The sequence below is a fragment of the Gavialis gangeticus genome, unplaced genomic scaffold (genome assembly GCF_001723915.1).
Source record: "Gavialis gangeticus isolate Ggan-Ray unplaced genomic scaffold, GavGan_comp1, whole genome shotgun sequence".
NCBI lineage: Eukaryota > Metazoa > Chordata > Crocodylia > Gavialidae > Gavialis > Gavialis gangeticus.
The window spans coordinates 6,203,311-6,224,365 of NW_017729002.1; the positions used below are offsets into that span (position 1 = coordinate 6,203,311).

The 21,055-nt window shown below is 43.6% G+C and overlaps 1 protein-coding gene across 1 annotated transcript in view; it reads left to right on the forward strand.

The window, feature by feature from the left end:
• The window catches only part of GRIN2A (glutamate ionotropic receptor NMDA type subunit 2A), a 152,830-nt gene that overhangs the window by 29,787 nt on the left and 101,988 nt on the right, over positions 1-21,055 (forward strand). Inside the window, exon 2 of the mRNA XM_019507473.1 lies at positions 6,122-6,236. Within this exon, the coding sequence (XP_019363018.1) occupies positions 6,122-6,236 (115 nt within the window). The remainder of the gene's footprint in view (positions 1-6,121; positions 6,237-21,055) is intronic.

Here is a 21,055-nt window from a genome sequence, read left to right on the forward strand (position 1 = left end):
GCTGGGCCCCACCACCGGTGCTGCTGGGGCCCCCCGCTGTAGCCTAAGTTTGAGATACCATACCTCAAAGAAGACGTGGACAAATTGGAAAGAGTACAGCAGAGAGGAAAAAAAGGTAGAAGGGGTGTATGAAACATGATTTGCAGCAAACAGTGGACTATCTGAGATTATTTAGTCTGGAGAAGAGAAAACTGGTGGTGGGGGGAAGGGGGAGGGAGATTTGATGAATTTATAATGAAGATGGTGATCAACTGTTCTTATTGGCCAGAGTGAACAGGGAACAAGTAACAAGGGAAATTTAGATTAAATATTAAATATTAGATTCATAATTAGATTAAATATTAGATTAAATATTCTGTTGCAGTTCTCTTAAAACTTCAACAAGGGAAATTTAGATTAAATATTAGGAAGAATTTTTGTACTATCGGGTTGGTTAAGTATAAAAAGAGATTATCTAGGGAAGTTGTACAGTCTCCATCCCTGGAAGCTTTTCAGGGCAGGTTAGAGACATACACTTGAGTGAAATGGTTTAGACAGAGATGCCCCTGCCTTGAGCAGAGTTAAACTAGATGACCTCCTGAGATATGTTCCAGTCTGATTTTTCTATGATTGTATGAAATTTGAGGCTTTGTTATATGTAGGATTTCAGAGAGCAGCACCAATTGAATCAACAGAATCAGTATTTCCTTCACCCCCTTCAGTTTCTTTGGTGGTCTCGTATCTAAGACCTGACCAGGCCAACCCTGAGCAACTTTGGAGATTTGATGCTACCAGTGTAGCTTGCAGACTGTAGTAGCTCACAGTGTTGCCAACAACTACCAATATTTGTGCTTTAAATAAAAGCTGCTATATTTCTCACAACCCTTCCTGACCCTGGGGCAGTGAAAGCAGTCTGGTATCACTGTGGGACACTGAAACCTTGTTGGACTGGAATATAGATTCTAGTAAATCTGTTTTATGAATTACTTTAAATTTAGGCTAATGGCCTATATCTTTTGCTGTATTGCATAAAACGAGTTCTCTTCTTTTCTGAGTGTAAAGGAATAGGATATATTCTTCCTTATGAATTTTTTTCCTGAGGTTTTTGGGGTTTTGTTCACCCAACAATTATAGTTTCATAGTTTCATAGTTTCATAGTTTCATAGATTAAGGGTCGGAAGGGACCTAGTAGATCTTCTAGCCCGACCCCCCACCAGGGCGGGAGAACAACAAAAACCCCAAAAACAAGAAATGGGACTCAAATGAGTCCAGCCAGGTAGGCATCCAGCCTCTTCTTAAAGACCCCCAGGGTAGGGGCCAGCACCACTTCCCTTGGAAGTTGGTTCCAGCTCCTAGCCGCCCTAACTGTGAAGTAGTTCTTGCGGATGTCCAATCTATACCTCCTCTCCATCAACTTGTGCCCATTACTCCTTGTTATGCCAGCGGGCGCTAGGGGAAACAGCGTCTCCCCCAAACCCTTCTGGTCCCCCCTAGTGAGTTTATAGACGGTCACCAGGTCCCCCCTCAGCCTTCTCTTGTGGAGGCTGAACAGGTTCAGGTCCCGCAGTCTCTCACTGTAGGGTCTGCCCTGTTGTCCCCGGATCATGCGGGTGGCCCTCCTCTGGACCCTCTCCATGTTGTCCACATCCCTCTTGAAATGGGGCGCACAGAACTGGACACAATACTCCAGCTGTGGCCTGACCAGCGTCGCGTAGAGGGGGAGGATCACCTCCTTGGCTCTACTCGAGATGCACCTGTGGATGCACGACAAGGTCCGGTTAGCCCTGCCAACCATGACCTCGCATTGTCGGCCCATGTTCATCTTGGAGTCAATAATGACTCCAAGATCTCTTTCTGCCTCCGTGCTCTCAAGTAGGGAGTTCCCCATTGTGTAAGTGTGCTTCTGGTTCCTACTGCCCAAGTGCAGCACCCTGCACTTGTCCGTTTTATTTATTATGTTTTATTCTATTCCCCTGAAAGTGCTTCTCTCAGTGCTTTGAGATTACTTTTCAAATATTTTATCATAATGAAGATCAGTGAGGCAGAGGGAAGGGGCGAAGGAATCTCAGACTGGAGAGTCTCTATTTTTTCCCACCCTCACCTGTAGAAAGTTCATTTGCTTATCCATAGTTCAGTTGATTCTTGCGGGGGAGAAAAGGGAAAGCGAAGTTACAGTGACATAAAGATTTATCAATACCAGTGCAGTTCCGTTTTGGAGAAATTCTGACATTCATAATATTTTGAATTTGTAACCCTCAAAGTTTTTCTTTTGTCAGACTTTTTCTGATGTTGTTAGTGCTGCTTCTGGTTTTGTCCTGCATCACACCTTGTGTCCATTTATTTATTAATTTCCCTTCTATTAATTAGTGTTTTTTCCCAACTTTCCTCCAAAAAATCAGCCCCTCCAAAATTGGGATGCATGTATTAAGTGGGAAAGCTGATTTTCTGCCTGAGATAGAAGCACCCTGCTTTGATTCCTGCTCCAGAGTACAGCAGCTGTTGAATTTCTATTCAGGCAGCTGAGGGAGTTAAAAATTGACTTAATGGCTTGTTGTTCTCTCAGCCACAGGTGTTAATGACTCTTTGTCTTTCTTTTTATGATCGTGATGTTTCACTGATTAAGTTAACCTTTTTTAGGGCAGTTTTTGTTTGCTAGCTGCTACTGGTCTCTGTCTTCCTATTTCACAGCCTAAGCAGGAAAAGGAAGGTGAGTCAGCTGAAGATCTGGCTCTGTCCCTGCTCTGTGCAGCCAGAGCTCTGGAAAAATCTTTTTTGTCCTCATTCAGTCTTTCAAAACAAGGTGTGTATTATATGCCAGGATGTGTTGTGTGAGAGAAAATACAGTAATTGCTTTCCCAAGCATCTGTTAGGGTCCAAGGGAATTGGGTCTATTTTGGTTTAATTCTGCACTGGAAGAAATCACAATATAATAACTTTTCTGAAACCAGAATTCCTGAGCTTTGAACAGCTATGATCAGATGCACAAAGAGCAACTCAGAGAGGGACCATAAAGAATTTTGTATTCCAGAAAGTGTTGGATGACTGTAAGAAGGATAGTGAAATAAGAAAATGAGATCTAGAAGGAAAGACTGGCCTCTTTATTTTTTATCTTAAATGTTAAGAAGACGTGTTCAGTGCCTTAATTCCTAGTGTAAAATAAAACTCTGAAGGCTCAGAACGGAACTTGGAGCTGAAATAGAGGGATGGTTATGGTATCTTTAAGCTTTTTAGGTGCTTACCTAATCCCTTACTCTGGAGGCAGCCCTGAGGGTCTCAGGCTCTGTTCCAGGACACTCATCACCCTGGGTCACATGAAAGAGGGTCACTGAAAAAGCAGGTTCCCCCCCACCCCACCCTGCAACTGTCTCTCTTAGTTCTTGTCTTGATACAATCCTGCTTCAGCAAAAAATAAGGCCTTTAGTACACCCCTTCATGCTGCTCTGTTTCCCAGAATAGAAAAGTTAGAATAGAAACCTCTGTTATTCCAGGAAAGAGTATTAAGGTTGTGCTTTGCTTATGCTTTGAAAACTTTTTCACAAATAAATTAAGCCCCCTGAACACAAGACCCCTTGGGTAAAGAGTCAGTAAAAAGCATTATAATGTATGAAGAAGCAAGATGGACAGGGTGGTAATTTTGCCTCTGAAGATGGCATTGGTGGGAACAGTACTAAGGGACTGGGTGCCCACATTTAACCAATTTTTCATCAGTATTTTTAAGGTTATAAAAAAAAGCATTAAAAACAATCTTGGGACTGTATAAAATGCCTTACTGGGCCAGTTAAAGAGCTTAGTTTGTTCAGCTTATTTAAAAAAAAAAAGTCAGAAATGTGACCTGATTAGAGTGTTTAAGGACCTTTGTGGGCAGAAAATGCTGAGCACTAAAGGACTGTTTAATTTAGCAAATAAATACCTAACAAGAACTAGTAGCTGGAAGCTGTATCCAAATTAAAATGAGAAATAAGGTACAGCTTCTTAACAGCGCAGGTGGGACGTTGACTGAGAAGTCATAAAATCTCCATTTCTTCAATCAACACTAGATGCTTTTATGGAAGTTATGCTTTAGCCAGACAAGTGACTGAACTCGATATGGGGGTAACTGGGTGAAATGTAATGGTCTGTAGTATACAGGAAATCAGATTAGATCATGTAAGGATCCTTTTAATGGCCTTAGACTATGAATAATCAATTCTTCTGTGAAAAGCAAGTAACAAGGATACTTGGCATAGCACAAGCTCTCAGCAAGTGTTACTGACATGAGATGAACACATTACTGTGAAATGCACAGTGGTACTTCTTCAAAGGAAATTTTCATATTGAAACAAACCTACATAAAAATGAAATTGGTTTTCCCAGTAATTTTCTATAGTCAAGTTCTTTGACAGCTTCTCTGCTTGCTTATACGTGCATTTGTTTGTCTTGGCACCTGAAAATAACTTTATGGGCTGTTACCCGGAGACAGGATCTGGTCGCATGCCTCAGCTGTAAGATTGGACAGAGGGAAGGATGGTACTTAAACCTTGAAAATTGATGCTGAATTAGCAAAATAAACCTGAAAAAAATATGTGAAAAAGATGTGAATTAAGTCCAGTTTATGTAGAGGAGTTGAAAAGTTTCCCTTTGCTTTAAAAGTTCCTTTAAAGATTTAAAAGTATACATTTTGTTTCGAATTGGAAATTGGTGATATCCTGTGAGAGAGTCAGTTCACTTTAAAAGAGACAAACTGTTGTTTGTTTTTTGCTGATAAGAATGGAAGTAGCAGATACTTGAGTCGACAAACAGAATGAGAGGGTCTGGGTATAACTGTGTATGTAAATTATTGTATAATTTTTTCATCTCAATCTCACTGACAGGTATCTGTCCCAATGAGTTTAAGCTTAAATTATACATGAGACAATTAGAAAGGAATGAGGGTAACTGAGAGGAGAGCGTTACCATAATGAAGGGTTGTGCAGCAGATGTGCTATTGCTCATCTGGATAATTCGTTTTTTGCAGCAGCAGTGGGTTGCTTAAATTTATATAAAAATAGTAGTCAGGAGAGGCGGCATTGTGATTAGCCACAGAGGGTTTGCAAAAAAAAAAGTTTGTCTTGCAAGAAAAGGAGAGAATTGTGTGGCAAAATCCAAAGAATTCAAGATAATCTCATCAAGAGGGACGCTGAGGTAGTGAAAGTATCCTATTCAAAGTGTTTGAGTGTAAAGAGGAGGGAGACATGACTGAAGAACTGGCAGGGAAGATTTTAGAAAGGGATGCAGTAGCCCATGTGATAACAGAAGAAATAAACGAGAATGAAGCGGAGAAAGGATATTCAAAAGTGAAAATTGGATAGGCTTAAATAAAAATATTTGATAATCCAGTTGACCTGTATAATACAAGGGCAGAAACGCTTCTTTATTTTTGTTGTTGTTGTAGGTGTAGATAGGAAATAGAACAGGCAACCCATATTTATTGCACATTTGTTACACAAATAAATTTCTACCATACTTAATGATAAAATCAGTATAGACTGGTACTTCCTGTTTGATGATAAAATTGTTTAAACTATGTTAAAATGACAGCCAAGAATACAAAATACGAATATTTGAGGAAATGTTAAATATATAATCAAATTAATAGACTATTTACAGATCCAAATGATGCTTAATAAAATCTGTATGAGACTTTTTTTTTTCTTTGAAGTTGGATTATGTGACTTGGACAATTTTCATGTGCTCTCCATCTTTGGGATAAATTTGACACAACAAATCGACCTAACTTCAACCAAATGATAATGTATAGATGGAAAGTGATTTCAGTGACTAGATGGGAAATAAATTTCAGGATAAATAGCTATTCCATTACAGATCACTTAGAAATAAAACTTTGCTTTCTGTCTTCTTCATACAATGCTCTCGAGTCCCCAGCTCCTCAGTGCTGCAGAGCCAGGGTCAGATCCACAAGAATATTTGTGCGTCATACTCCCATTGAAATCAATGGAAATTAGATATGTAAATACCTTTTGTGGATCTGGTCCCTAGGCTTTTCACTTTAGTAAAGGGATTTATTATGTGTGTTCCATCAGTGTTGTTCTGATGACTGCATTAGCTTGCTCATTAACTGCTGGACAGCTCATTGATTTTTTACTGAACTCTTTTTTCCTTCTAGGTTTATGATAAATGTGACTTGGGAAGGTAAAGATTTGTCCTTCACAGAAGATGGCTACCAGGCACAACCAAAGCTGGTGGTGATAGTACTGAACAAAGATCGAGCATGGGAAAAGGTGAGCGCTACCTGCAGGTTTATCTGGTGAAAGGCACAGAGGGAAGATGTGGTCGCTTAGAAAGGGCTCCCTCAGTTCTGTTCAGATAAGGCAAAACTACTCTTGCTGATATGCAGTGGCAAAATGAATCAGCTGTGATACTCTTCTTTTCTTCTGTTTGGCCAGGGTAATTTCTGATATCAGTGATGTCAGTTTGTTCATCAAAAGTAGTACTATATGCATAGGGAAAGCAAAATGTCACTCAAGGCATGCCGTGTAGCTCACAAGACTTTTGCAACATGCTTGGCATATGATCTGGCTGTACAAATTAAACTGAGTTCATATTGGGTAAGTGAATGATTTTCACAGAACTCGGAACATAAGATTTCCAAAATCTGGATGGATTTGAACATAATCGAAAAACCTCACACCATTTTTAATTCCTATATGATTTAGATTATACATAGTTAATATTTCTGGTGCAGAATAACTTTACCTTCCTTTTGAGGGTTAAATCTTGCAAAATCTAACTAGAGGTTCAGAATCTTGGTTTAGATTTATGATGCATTTAAGTATACCCTGGCTAGTCCCCTCCTACTGTAGAAAGAATAAGCAGCTGCTTTTAAAGGCAATTCCATAAGCTTCTGTGTATCAAAATTAACAAAATGAATCTTGTGTAAAAAATGAGCTGTATATAATGTGGTTTTCTTAAATGCATGGTAATGCCATAAACTATTGTCATCTGTAATGTTAACATGCTGGAGTCTGCCAATGTTACTCACATATTGCAAAATATGGGATTACTCTGATTAAGGGGCTATTTGTAACAATGCCATAATCTGGACCTGAAGAGCATTTGCAATGTCCAAGTCTAGGAAGTATGTGCTGTGGTTCAAAAAACGTATTTTAGATTCCTAAAGCATGATCATGTAGTCTACATGAAATCCAGACTCCCTTTAAAATTTAGGAAGTCCTAAATTTGTGGCATATATGAAACACTGGATTAGTGGTCCAGTTTGCAAGGTTGTCAGCCTCTAAATAGCACTGCACACTTAAAATGAAACATCAGTTACTATATGTCAGGGGTTTTCAATCTTTTTTTAACAAGTGTACCTCTTCTGTCCCAAACTTTCACCTCTATATTTTTCCTTGTTTTTTGGGGGGAGGGGCAGATAGAGGTCCCATGGTGAGGGAGGGAGTGGGGCAGGGAGAGGTGGCCAACATGAGACACAGGGGCGGCCAGTGGCACTGGCAACCTGTTTGGGGCACACAGTAGATTGGGGAGGTAGCAGAGCAGCAAAGAGGGTAGGGAGCAGAAAGCAGAGAGGTGAGGAAGTACAGGAGAGGCAATGGAAAGCAGAGCAGAAGATTAGGGAAGCAGCACATGGGGCAGGTGAAGGGGGCTGGCCAGAGCAGCAGCGGGGAAGGCTGCGAGAAACCTGGCCCCTTCCTGGGGCAGAGGCCAGGAGCAGCCTGCCCAGGTGGTGCAGGGGGCCCCCAGAGCTGCACAGTGCAGGCAGAGCCAAGCCCAGGGCTCCTGCTTAATGCACCCCCAGCCTCACACACCCGTGAGCCGAGCCCCGCCTTGCCCCAAGTGGCTGTCCCAGTGCTGCTTTCCCAACCCAGCCCAGCCCAGCCCAGCCCAGCCCAGCCCAGATAGACACTTGCATGTGGCAGGAGGCCTGACTTGGGGAGCCACAGGCACTCAGGGCTCAGAGGATGCAGACCCATCCTGCCCTGCCCCTTCCCAGCCACTCCCTGGGAGGTGCCGCAGGGAGTGCTCGAGGGCTGCAAAGTGCCCCCACTCCAGCCAGGCGAGGTCTCTGCAATGCCTTGCTATGGGGTGTGGTGGGCTAGGGCTGTGTCAGGTTGTTCCTGGTGGGGGCTGGGACAGGCTGTGCTCTGGAAAGGCAGCAGTGGCGCTGGGAAGGGGGCTATGGCAGGAACCATAGCATTATCTGCAGCCACCCCAGCATTAGCTGTAGCCCCCCACAAATCCCCCTCCCAGCACCACCACTGCCTGTCCCAAGCACAGTCCAGCCCAGCCTAGCCTCCACTGGGAACAGCCTGGCATGGCTCGGGCCCCAGCCCCAGCCCATCCCGACCCATGTACAGATCTGGGGGCACGTGCTACCAGGGTGTGTGTAGTGGTGGGAGCCATCACGGCCCGCCCTGGTTGGGCAGCCCCACCTTCTTCCCCCCCACCATAGCAGAGATTACCAGCTGGACCTAGCTGCTCTCCACATGGCTGGGCTATACTCCTGGCCGCTGGTGTGATGCGCTGCAGCTGCATGCATACATACAGAGTTTTGCATACTCCCTACACACCTTTTAAGTACCCCTAAGAGTACACATACCCCTGGTTTATCCCTGGTTGCTAGTGTATGGCATCATAGCAAACAAGACAGCCATGCAAGAACGTTTCTTGTGTCATGTTAGTATTTCTTGACATTCATTTGACAAAATTAAATCTTATAGATAAATTTAATCCTACCCAAATATATTAATCTGGGTCTTTTGAAGAATGTTCCACTCAGTAGCCTTTACCAAAATCTCATATGCTTTTTTAAAAATCTGCAAGTCTGCCTGTTATTACATACTCTTGTACAAAAGCATTTTTCCTAAAATATTCTGAAGGGTAATATTAGTATGACTCAACATATGGTGAAAAGGGAAAGACATGATCAACAATTCCTTCGATATAATTTCATACTTTTTTTTTTTTAATGAAACTGGTCTTAAGGGACCAATTAAAGGGCTAGGAGAAATAGGTTTGATAATTTTGAAAAAATGAGCTGGTAACTACATAAGAGCACAGACTAGGACAGTGGTCTCCAACCTTTTTAAGTAGGAGATTACCTTTGGAATTTAAAAGCAACCTCAAGATGTACTATATGCCACACCCCCCCCCCCCCCCGCCCAGCAGGTAAGTCTGTTGTGGGTGGGGGGTGCAGATCGAGGCAGAGGGAAAAAAATATTATTTGGGGGCAAGCCTCCTTAGCAGGTAAGTCTGTGGGGGAAAGGGCAGGGGGAAGGGAAAAGGCCATGGGTGGAGTGGTGCAGATCAAGGCCCCAGCCCAAGCCCCACTTTCTCCCTTACTGCTTGGGCCTTGATTTGCCCCCTGCCCCAATGGTGAGGATGGAGGAAGGGAAGGGAGCTGGGGCAGGCCCTGCACAGCCAGGGTGGGAAACAAAGGCATGAGAGGCTCATCCCAGGCCCATAGGGAATGGGAACCACACAGCCTAGCAGGGCATGGGAGGTGTATGCTCCCAGATCTGTACACCAGCTGGGCTGGCTGCCACTGTGGGCTGGGGCTGGGGCAGTGCTGGGAGTGGGGCTATGTGGAGGGCTGCAGGCACCCAAAAATTCACCACAGCCCCTGCTCCCAGCACCACTGTCTGGCCAGATTGCAGCACAGCACAGTGCAGAGAAGAGCAGACCAGACCACCACTGTCAAGAGCATGGCTCTCTGCTTTCCCCTTTCCCCTGGGATCTGTGTGGGCGGAGGGGTAGGCTGATGCTGAAAGGCAGTACCATGCTTTTCATGGTGGTGTTCTGCTCTGCTCTGCTCTGTGCTGTGCTTTGTTTTGGGCCAAGAACAGCACTGGGAGTGGAGGCTATGGTGAATCTTCAGGTGCCTGCATAGCCCTGCTCCCAGATGGAGCCCCCCGCATAGCTCCACTCACAGTACTTCCTGAGTGCAGCCCTGGCCCCAGCCTGTAGTGGCAGCCAGCCCACCCGGCATGCAGATCTGGGGGCATGTGGGCCCCCCACTCCCCATGGCCCCCAAATGACCTGCTCATGGCTTTGTCCCCCCCCCAGCTGTGCCGGGCCTCCTCTGCTCCAGCCCCGCTCCTTCTCTCACTGCTGCTGTAGCCACCCATGCTGCCTGGCATTTGTGGGGGCATGTGCGCCCCCATCTGTGCATGGCAGAGGCAGCTATCATTGTGGGCTGGGCTTTGTGCTCTAGGCTCAGCTGCAGCTGGCCCAGGAGCAGCCTGATGCCATGTGTGTCCAACCATTAGGCTGAGCCTCATCCCTTGCCTGCCCAGCAGTGGGACTCTTGTAGCATTGGGCCACTCCTGGGTGGGCTGCAGCTGGGCTCAGGGTGCAAAGCCCAGCCCAGAACAGCTGTTGGCTCTGCTGCGCACAGATCTGAGGGGTGGGGCATGTGCCCCCCGGGGCCTCCGCCAGGGTGCGCACAGAGCTCCACCACACGTGTGGATGAGCCACCCAAGCTCAATGCTCCCATCACGCATCCGGCCAGGGCCCCATTCAACTTACCCCTGCTCCTGCCTCTGCGGCAGTGTCCTTGACTGTGGGGGCCTCGATTTGGCCCCCTTCTTCCTTCCCCCATGGACTGAGCTGCTGGCCTGGGGGTGGGGCACGCACATGCATGGACATGTTCTCAGCCCCCCACCAGAGCCTGGAATCAAAAGAGGCTCTGAGATCTACCAGTCAATCGAGATCTACTGGTTGCTGGCCACTTGCCTAGGGGATGGACTGTGGCTAGACCCCTAATAAGAATACTCTGGGCACTATTCCATTTCCCTTTGGTTTAAGTGAAACATCTGTAGCTGTCTAAGTGGCATTTTTGGCACTTGTATGCAGGAATGATTCTGTTTTTTGAATATATAAACCTGTGTGCCTAAATTACTTTGTATGTATCCAGGGGCACCTACATACTAGGTATGTATCCAGGGGCACGTCCCAGAAACAATGAAGGAAAGGGAGGAGGGGGACCTCTTCAAGGCTTAACCCGGATAGTTGTTCCCTTAACCAGAGGGGCTGTGAGTCTGCATTTGTCTGTTTATCTGCATTTGTCTCTGACTTCCTAGCACAACAGACTACAGATCAGGCATCACTCAGGTTCCTGTCAAGTGTTCCTTTGGAAGCTAAGTCACTGCCCCTTGCCTTTAAGTCATTATAAACAATTCACAGAGGGCAGTATAGTGAGAAGCTCCTGCTCCATTGTCAGGACTCAAGACCAGAACTTGGGCCCCCTCCCTTGCAGGGCAGCAGCCATCTCACTGACCCATGTGCCTCTGGTTTGTTCTTTTTTTCCTGACCCCATGTATCTCTTTCCAGTAGCTGTCTAGGGAACCAACTTCAAAAGGAAAGGGGCCTGAATAATGCCTGACCTCTGTCCTATGGTTAGAGTGCTGTTCTGGGAAATCAGGGAAATACAGGTTAAATCCCCTCTGGGTAAGAGGGGTGCCTTGAATCTCAGTGTTCATCTTTTCAAGTGAGTGCCCTACTCCCCTAGGTCTTGGTTTTAAAAAAATGCTACTTAGATGATCCAAGGGATCCTTTATCCTTTCAGAGAAAGTTTAAATAAGCAGACCTTCAAGTGGTCACCATATGAAACCAGGGAGGCCCTAGTACGGTGTTTGCCATATCTAATCATATTTTATAGAATCAGCATTCTACTATGCAGCTTCAGGAAAGGTAGAAGAATTCTCAGGCTGCTTGTAGGAAATGAATACTTTGCATATCAGAGGATCACAGTGAATTTTGACTTAAAGGCATGGGAAATTATAGTCTAACAAAGTAATTCAAGATAATATTCCCCTTCTTTTGGCTCCTGTTGAGTATTGAAAGGAAATCTGGTATTCTTTCAATTGTATAAATCCATCAGAGATCCAACATTTCCTAGTATTGGTTTCTTGATAAGCATAAGTTTACCTCCATTTTCTGTTTGTGTCACAATTTAGTTTAGTAATATCTCAGAAATTGCTTGCAACTATATATGGAAAAAAATCCAAATCCTAATATTTAATTATATGTTTCACTCGTGTACAATACTGATAGTACAACAGTCTGCTAGTCCTTGTAGTGTAACTAATGTACATAAAATTGCAGTGTAGTTACTTTGTCATTTATGTAATAAAGAATAATTGCTTCTGTTTAATGTGAAGTGGTTTCTACCCAGCTTTATCCGGAAGGTACAAGATTTAATGTGAAAACTTATTCCAGCTTTATTTGGGTAATAATCTGTTTTTATTTAGATTAAATTTTCTCCTTTTGGTCTAAATGCTACCCATGCTTGGTGCTTTAGCTGAAAGGTTTAGTTTGCAGAAAATCCATTAAGGCATAGCTTGTTTCTTGTAGGCTGAAAAAAGATACACATTCCCAATTGAAAAATAAGTCATGTTGAGTCTTTGTAAGGGAAAACACCAAAACTTTGAATCTGAGCTTGGAGTGAGTACAGAGAGATGTGTACAGTCATATTTCTAAGAAGTCGGATGTTAATGGTAATGTAATACAATGGGCCTTGCGTGTTGTACTGCCTGCCGGGTCTATAGCCCCTGCCCTCAACTCATCTGCCCTGACTTGATGTTATGCTATAAGAGAGAGGGTTCAATGGAGATCTTACTGGGAGGGCTTCCTGGGAAATGGCAGTACTCACGATTTTGGCGCGATGTTCCACGGGGGTCTGTCTTCCCTACACCCTGTCCACTCGCCAACCAGATGGGCATCCGTACAGTGGTGGTCCGGCCTTGCAGGCTTGCCCACAGCTTGCTTCAGGAGGAATCCCACATCCAAGTGGGCTTAGTTAGTACTTGTCCCTCTGGCCTTGATGAGTGGCCTTCCCTCTGTTGAGGCTGTCAGGCTATCTAGGTGGGATGTCATGCCTACTGCAATGCCTCTGAGTGGGGTGCTTTGTTCTTGCCCTACTTCTCTCTATCTCTCTGAATTTTTCCTTTTTTTTTTCTCTTTTTTTTTTCAAAAGAAATATGTTCCTGAGGAGGAGAGGGATGCGGAGCTGCCTTCTTTTCCCCAGCCTTCAACAGGGGGCTCAAAGGCTTCTCCTGCTCTGCCTTCACCAGGGGGCTCAAAGGCTTCCCCTGTTCTGCCTGCTGGTGCAGTGCCAGCTGTGCTGCTCCTCTCTCGTGCCTGAGCTTCAGCACGTCTGGCGTGCTGCACCTCCATGCTCCCAATCTCCGGCTCTCTCCCTGCCCAGGTTCTGGTGGGGCTTTTAAACCTTCCCGTGGTGGCCGGTATGGCCGCCGCGATTGTTCCAGCTGTTCCCCACCCAGGAAACAGCTGATTAAACAGCCAATGTAACGGTGGCTAGCGTGGCCACGGCTGCAGTCCCAGCTCCTGCTCTGGCTGCCTGGCAGGAGGTAGGTTTCCCTTGTGGGAGGGCTGTTTGTGGGGTTTGGGGCCTGCGTGGATTCCCCTCTCGCCTCCGGGAGCCTGTGGGGGTGCCTTGCTGGCCAGGTAGTGAGACTGAAAATGACCAGGTTCAACAGTTAACTTCCAAGGAATAGTGACAGGCTCTAACAAAGCTCCCCAAGCTTGTGATGTCAACATTCCCATTGTTTCTGTCAATCTTGATAGGCAAAGGAGATAGTTTTCAGGCAAGACTGTTTGTAATGTGGTGAGTATAAGGTTGCACGTTTTACTGAAACTCTACCTTGATTAACTACAAGAATTAGCAATGCTGCCCATAGCTGTAACAGAACGTTTCTACATGAATGCTACATCACTGTAGCTTATCACTACATAGTGCCGGAGGGCATAACTGGTGACTCTGATGCTACTGTGCAATAGCAATGAGTTACTGCCCAGTAAGGTTGGAAATGAACTATGTGCTGCCTGGACTGTGCAGTGATGGCGGTTACTGTGCAGTCATTTAGTACTTGCTAGAGCAAGTACTAAATAACTGCGCAGTAAGAACTGTGCAGTTGGAGGCATGTGTACATGTGCCCACTGATATGCCTGTTGTGTAATTGAGCTAACTCTGGAGGAAAAAAATGAGTTGGTTAGCAGTAGTACCTGCAATTCTCTTACCATATTCACCTCTGCAAAGTAGGACTTCTCTACCTCATCTACCCCAATAATGCACTTAAGATATGAATTTTACAGCTTGTTGGGACCTTTTTAGATGCAAATATTTTTAGGCAAGGGCAATATCCTAATTTTTTTTTTATGCCAAGAAAAATCAAGTGCAGAAATACTATCAATCCAATATTGAAGTAATACAGTAAAGCCAATATAATTAATAATCAAAAACTACAAATTAACTTCCTAGAAAAAAAATAATTCAGTTGCTTGGAAAATCCCATATGTTTTTAAGGTGTTTATTTAGTAACATAAATGAGACCTGATTTATACTAAAACGTGAACCTTATGTAAAAGAGACTTTCAAAATTAAAATATTTTTATACTGTCATGCAACTTTCTTATCTATGAAGGCTGGTATGTTAAAAATACAAACAAGAAATATATTACTCTTAGCAACCTTTAAAACATTGCCCGTAGCAATATTGTCCTTGGACCCTTCATTGTGCTGGAAAAATAATGTTTAGGGTAATGTCAAATGATGCTGTAACTTAAGATTTGCTACATGCTCATTTCATGAGTTCTGCAATACAGTTTTTTGCCTTGAATGATATTACTGTTTGTCATCCCAACATTTGACAGTTTAACCAACATAGAGAAAGATGTGAGCATCTGATATTTCTAGTACAAGTCAAAAAAGAAACCCTTTTTAAATGTACACAAAATTAGAGAGGCTTTAAAAGCCAATTTTTGCTATACACTCAATTAAAAAAAACAGAAATAGCAGATATTACATATGGTGTGTACAACACAGCTGAGTGATTAGTCTGAGTTGCTAATCAAATGTTGTTATAGAAACCTTTAACATCTATCCATCCAAACTGATTAAAATTCTACCCACATATCTTTAACTTTGCATTAACATAGCAATTATTGTGTGTGAGCTAGAGTTTGATTTTACTTTGATTAAGTTACGTAAGTCAGTTCCATAAGCTTTATACACGGTACATCTAAAAGTAGGGCTTATCCTTTGTTTATACTATTTACAATGATACTTGTAAAAAAAATATATGGAATAAAAAACATGGGCTGGAGGTAGGGAATTCCCTGGGTGTGATTAAATGAACCAAGTTCTTCATAGAGGCATCCATCTGGCTGCTAGTCTTCAGATAGCATAGCCAATAGAGGGGAAATCCACTATATACAGGACTAAAGACGAAACAGCAGTATTTTTGAGGAAAACTGAAGATCAGAATACTGATTCAGATTTTGTAAGGCATTTTATTTTTAAATTATGGTGGTGATAAAAACACATCATGGAAGAAATATAGTACAATTTCTCAGCAGATTTGCAGTTGCATTCGAAGCAGATACAGTGAAACTGCAGATTTGTATGGGAATTCACTCCACACAATGGTAGCTTGTTACAAAATGAGGAAAATATAAAACTTTAATTAGAACAACTAAAATAGCTGTCTATTTTCTTGCTATGGAATTTTCTTTTAAGCAGCTCTGTCATGGATCTAGTATGTACTGACTGATAGGATTATGTGCTTAGAGTAGATGTAGTGGTACACTTCATAACACAACTTGTCCCAGCTACCTTTTGTCATCAAGTTCTTTGTCATGCTAGTTAAAATGGAAACAATCTATTTTCCTAGCCTGAGTGTGACCCTAGTGACTGTTTATAGGCAAGTTAAAACTGTAAGTCATTGTATGCATACATGCCAGTGAACTTTCACTTGCCTTATAAGACACTAAGGGTGCTTATACATGTGACGGGGTATTAATTCTATGCCCCCTAAATTGAAATAGAGAGTTTTTAATTGAAATGGTAGGTTTTATTTTTCCATTGCTGTATACACATTATTATCCTGGTGGCCCTCCTCATCTTCTCTATCAATTAGCACATCCAGTTGCATCCCTGCCATCTCCCCACATTGCTCCAGGGGCAAGCCAACCCATTCCTCGACAGTCTCAGGCATCCTGCTGGCTGCAGGACTGCTGAAGGCAGAAGCAGTGAGGGGCTCAATCTTTTTTTTTTTTTTTCTGAAGAGCCTGCCCACCTTTCCCACTGCTGGGGTGTGAGCCGAGCAATGGCCTCTGTGTTCCAAGTTGCAACATTGCAAACTGAACTACATTGGGATGTAGTTTAGTTTACAGCTATGCAAACTCATGTGAAACCCACAAAACTGATGTATGTATAATGTATGACACCATTAATCCACACAAAGGGAAATTTTTGTTATGTGTACTTTATGACATCATCACATGTACAAGTGCACTAAGGTTTTTGGTGTTGACAAAGCTCAATTGGGACTGTGGAGTTCCTAGTGCGGGTAAGAATGCTGTTCCCCTCCCCTCAGAATCCACATGTTTCTGGTCTCAGATCCTGTTTCCCCTGCCCCTGCATTTAGAACTTCCATAGGGTTTGCTTTACGTGGCAATTCTACTTCTTATGCCCTGCATAACTTCTCAACTGAACTTGTAAGCAGGTGACAATCAAGAGTGTTTCCTGTCAATAATAAATGAATATACTCATATAGCATTCTAACTTTTGAAACTGTGACTCCAAATAGAAAGCTACCATGTGGCAGGAACCTTCAAAAATATAAAGTGACTGCAGGTTTCTGTACCTTGCAGCATATGATACTATGAACTATATTACAGATAGAGTTTTCTTCTAAGAGGATTTCGATCTCCTGATTTGTCCTGCAAATGTGTGTTGTTACTAAACTGGAAGACTTAATTTAGCACATCTTCCACTTTTCAGTCATTAACTAAAAATTAGTCTGAAGAATTCCTTCTTGGTATGAGCAGTTAGATTAAAGGAAGCAGGTAGTTTTCCTACCAAATGGAATGTATCACACTATGCATTTGTACAATACTAATTTCTTAATGCAAGTGTGAGGCTCCAAAAATATTTTGGGGGGTTTTTTTTTGTTTATTAAAAAAAATGCTGGCACTTGATTTGTCTGTGAAGTCCTGTCAGTGTCATTCTACCTGTGCCACTATTGGTGCACAGTGCAGTTCTCTTCACTGGACTGGTAACCTAGTTTTATTCATCCTGTGTTCTATCCTTATGCTTAGAACTTGCAGCTACATCAGCATATGCAGCAAGAATTGTTTCTGTGAAACTCAATAATGAGTAATTCTATATGTTGGGGTTATTTTCTAGACTAGATAGTCATACGGAAATCTAGCTAGCAATTCATCATCTTGTTCATCAACTATTACCATTTGCAGTCTGCAGAAATGAACATATACAGAAGGTGGAATATATTTTGTTCAGCTGATTCTGAGGTCTACTTTAGTAAAGGCTGGATGAGGTGAGGATCTAGCAACAGATATTTTCATCTGACATCAAAAAGCTTCTGAATCATCTCAGCTGCCTGGTATATTTTCACGTCTATCCTGGAGTGTTTAAAGGGATTTTTTCAGAATTGCTGTTTACCAAGAATAATAATTTCAGCTGCTGAAGAATATTTTCCAACAGAGAATTCCATTGCCTTTTTCACAATATCTACAGTCTTCCAGGTGAAGATGCAAGACATAACTGAAAGAATGCTGGAGTTTAAAAGAAGTGTATTAATTCATGTATATATAAATGCATATTTATATGTTGTGCCAAATGTTGGTTGTATTTCAGTAGTTTAAATTGGGTGCATCTACATGTGCAATTAATGCACCTTAATTTTCTGTGCAGAAAATTGAAGCTCATTAAAGCACTCCTGGGCATGCTTGTGAACATGCTTCTGCTGGGAGCAGTTCAGTCCAAGGCTGTTCTGCCCTGCTTTGCCACCCTGCAGCAGGCAGAGAGAGCTCCAGTCTCCCCCAGGTGCTGGCCTAGGGGGCCATTCCAATCTCTGTGGGGAGAGCTGTCTTGGCTACGGGTACAGCTACCTCCCAGCCATGTGGAGATCCGGACAGATCCCGATATCGGCAAGGATGGGAGAGCTGTTCTGGTTCTGGGGGCAGCTGCCTCCCAGTCCTGTGGAAATCAGGATCAGCCCTGATTCCCATGTGGCTGGAAAGCAGCTGCCCCCAGAGCCAGAACAGCTTTTCCTGCCCCTCAGAGATCAGCATAAGTTCTGAACTCCATGTGGCTGGGAGGCTGCTTCCCTACAATCTGGACAGCGCCCCCCAACCCATGGAGATAGGGGCCTAGCCAGACAGCAGTTGGCCCTTTTTGCCTGGGCAGACCAGAAGCAAATTGCTCCCAGTCAGGGTCTACACATGCACTCCGGCACATTAGTTAATGGGCTGTTTTTCTAGTTCTTGTAAATATTGGTGCTAGCAAACAGTACATTAGACTAACTTAATGCACAGTAATTGACATGGGCATGTAGACAGTGATGTTCTACTGTGCATTAGATTAATCTAATGCACAGTAAAGCGTTTCATGTAGACACATCCACTGAGTTGAATTTTGTGCTTTAAAGCAATAATTCAAAACTACTTGTGTACGAAGAATATATGTATTTTTAAGATTCATGGCCCTTTTACTAAGAGTCAAAATCTCTTCTGCTAAAGAATATTATCCTACAGAGAATTCTATTGCCTTTTTCACAATAGCTGCAGTTTCCCATTGTTCTCTGGGACTGAGGTCATACCATTCGGGCAATATTTGAAAAACCCAGTGTCCCATTTTAAAATCTTATTAAGAACTACAGCTGCTCATCCTGATCTGATCGTTAGTTCATATAGTATTTCTGTAGGATAGAATTAAAGATTTTGTGTTAAAATTGCTGCAATTTCATATCATAGCAGGTTTGGATTTCTCTGTTTGGGGGATAAATGCAGCATTCTATGAGTGTGTTACTTTAAGTTAGAAATATGTACTTTAAACTCCATATTAACACAATTTTAGTCTTTTATCTAGTAAGACTTACCCATGACCCCATTACTGTACTGCCTGCTTACCCTAAGCTTATTTTCACTTTTCTATTGACTTTAATTGGATTCTTTAGGTTTTTAAGCAGTAGAGCTCTCTTTCCAGAGCTCTCTTTTTTTATGCTTCTTGCACTCTAAGCACACAAATCTATTTTCTATAGATCTATTTGCTGCAGATGGTAACTAAATCTAGCTAATTGGGTTTAGGGCTGGAGAATAAATCACATTTTTCAGGCCTGTCTTTGAACTATTCCATGGTTCCTTCTTCCAGGTTACATAATCCAAAATTCCAAATATTATTTTTTTTCTGCTTTAAATGCTCAATTAGATGGCTGTCAGAATAAGAAAAGATACTTCAAAAGGCATACTTGAGAGATGGCTAAATCTTCCTTGTCTTGTACACTAGTCCAGGAGTGCCACATACAGCAGCAGAATGCATGGGATTTTGATTATATGGGATCCTTAAGTTAGGAACTACCTTGCAGATACTTGATTTCTTCCTTCAAATGAACAAACTACTCAAGATTCCCTTTTAATTCTCCCCCCTCCCTTTCCTGTTTTTATTAATAATTTCCCTTTTGAGACTCTCAATTTCATTCAAAGCTGTCCTCTTTATACACCCATTGAGGCACCGCTACTCAGGTTTGTGGGTTTTTTCCCTAAATACCTATAAAATCCGTCTTGTTCAGATTATTCCTAACATTAGAGCTCTTTTACCTATTTTTTTTTTTTAATTCCCAGAGCAGGATTTCCTGCTCTTCTGCCACAAGCCACATTCCTTACACCAAACTGTTTTATAAAGAGTAATATTCTTAGCCAGCATATAAAAACAAAAATCTTGTGAGCTTCAAGTGACAGATTTTAAGTTTGCTAATGGAAAGAACAATAACCTGTACTAATAGCTTGGAGCCTTCCACTCCCTGGGAGCTGGGGCTTGTGCACCAGGCTGAGCTACCCCCAGCCCAGCCCAGCTCCAGGCTCTCAGCCTTCTGAGGGACTGAGGTGAAGCCTCTCTCAAGTGACTCCCAAGGCCCATCTGAGATGGTGCTGGTGGGACTGGGGATTTGGGAGATATGTGCAGGGATGGTAAGCCCCCACATGGCACAGGACAGCACCCCCAGATGTCTTATCCTGCTCTACTATTGGGAAGACCCCCCCCCGTTCCAGAGCTGCTCAGCTCTCATTTGCCCCCTCCTCCCAAACTGGGCAGGAGCCAGAATCCCAGCTCATTGCTGCCCTCCCTCTGCCCAAGTACCTTGAGGTACAGAGTGACCCTGAGGGGCAGATGATTGCACTCGCCAAGAGCCAGGCCTGGAGACCAGAGCAAGGTCTGAGGCTGCCAAGTGGGCAGATATCTCTCTACTTTTCTTGACGATGGGCTTATCCAGGAAATTCACCCCAGCCTCCTCCACTGCCTGCAAGCAAATCAAGAAGAGAGATCAAGGTCTTCTGCTGTTGTTTGGGCATGGGACATCACCTCAAGCCACTGCCATCAAGCCAGGCTGTGATCCAGGCTGTTTGAGGTACCATGGACTGCACAAGCACCAATTTGCCATGCTGCTAATTTGACACTGGGAGATCCTGGTGTCAAAAAAAACACACAAAAAAAACCAACAAAAAAACCCCAGGGTGGTCTACGTGGCAGCAGTGTATGCCACCAGAAACAGAGCCTGGCCATTGAGAACTGTGCTGTGACTGCTGGCCAGGCTCCATGCATCCGGATTGGTGCCGCTGGTATCCCCAGGACTCTAGGTAAAGCTGTTGGCCCCAGCCTCCCCTATCGCACCTGGGACAATTTGGCACCAGCCGAAATGCAGGACCTCCATCTAACCCAGGAGGTGCACAGCCCCACCAGGGGAGACACCCTGTTGGACCTGGTGCTGGCCACAGGCGACGACCTGGTGAAAGGGCTCGGGCTGCTCAACAACCTGGGCGACAGCAATCATTGCCTGCAATCGTTCACCATCCAGCGCATGGTGGCAAAGGCCTGCAGCAAGGCAGCAGCCCTAGACTTCAGGAGGGTAGACTTCAATGAGGTAAGGAGAATAGTTGGACAAGCACTGAGGTCCCAGAGGGGAGGGGAGCCAGGTGTCCAAGAAAAGTGGTTGCTCCTTAAGGAGACGATCCTCCAAGCCCAAATGGAGGTAATCCCAACAGG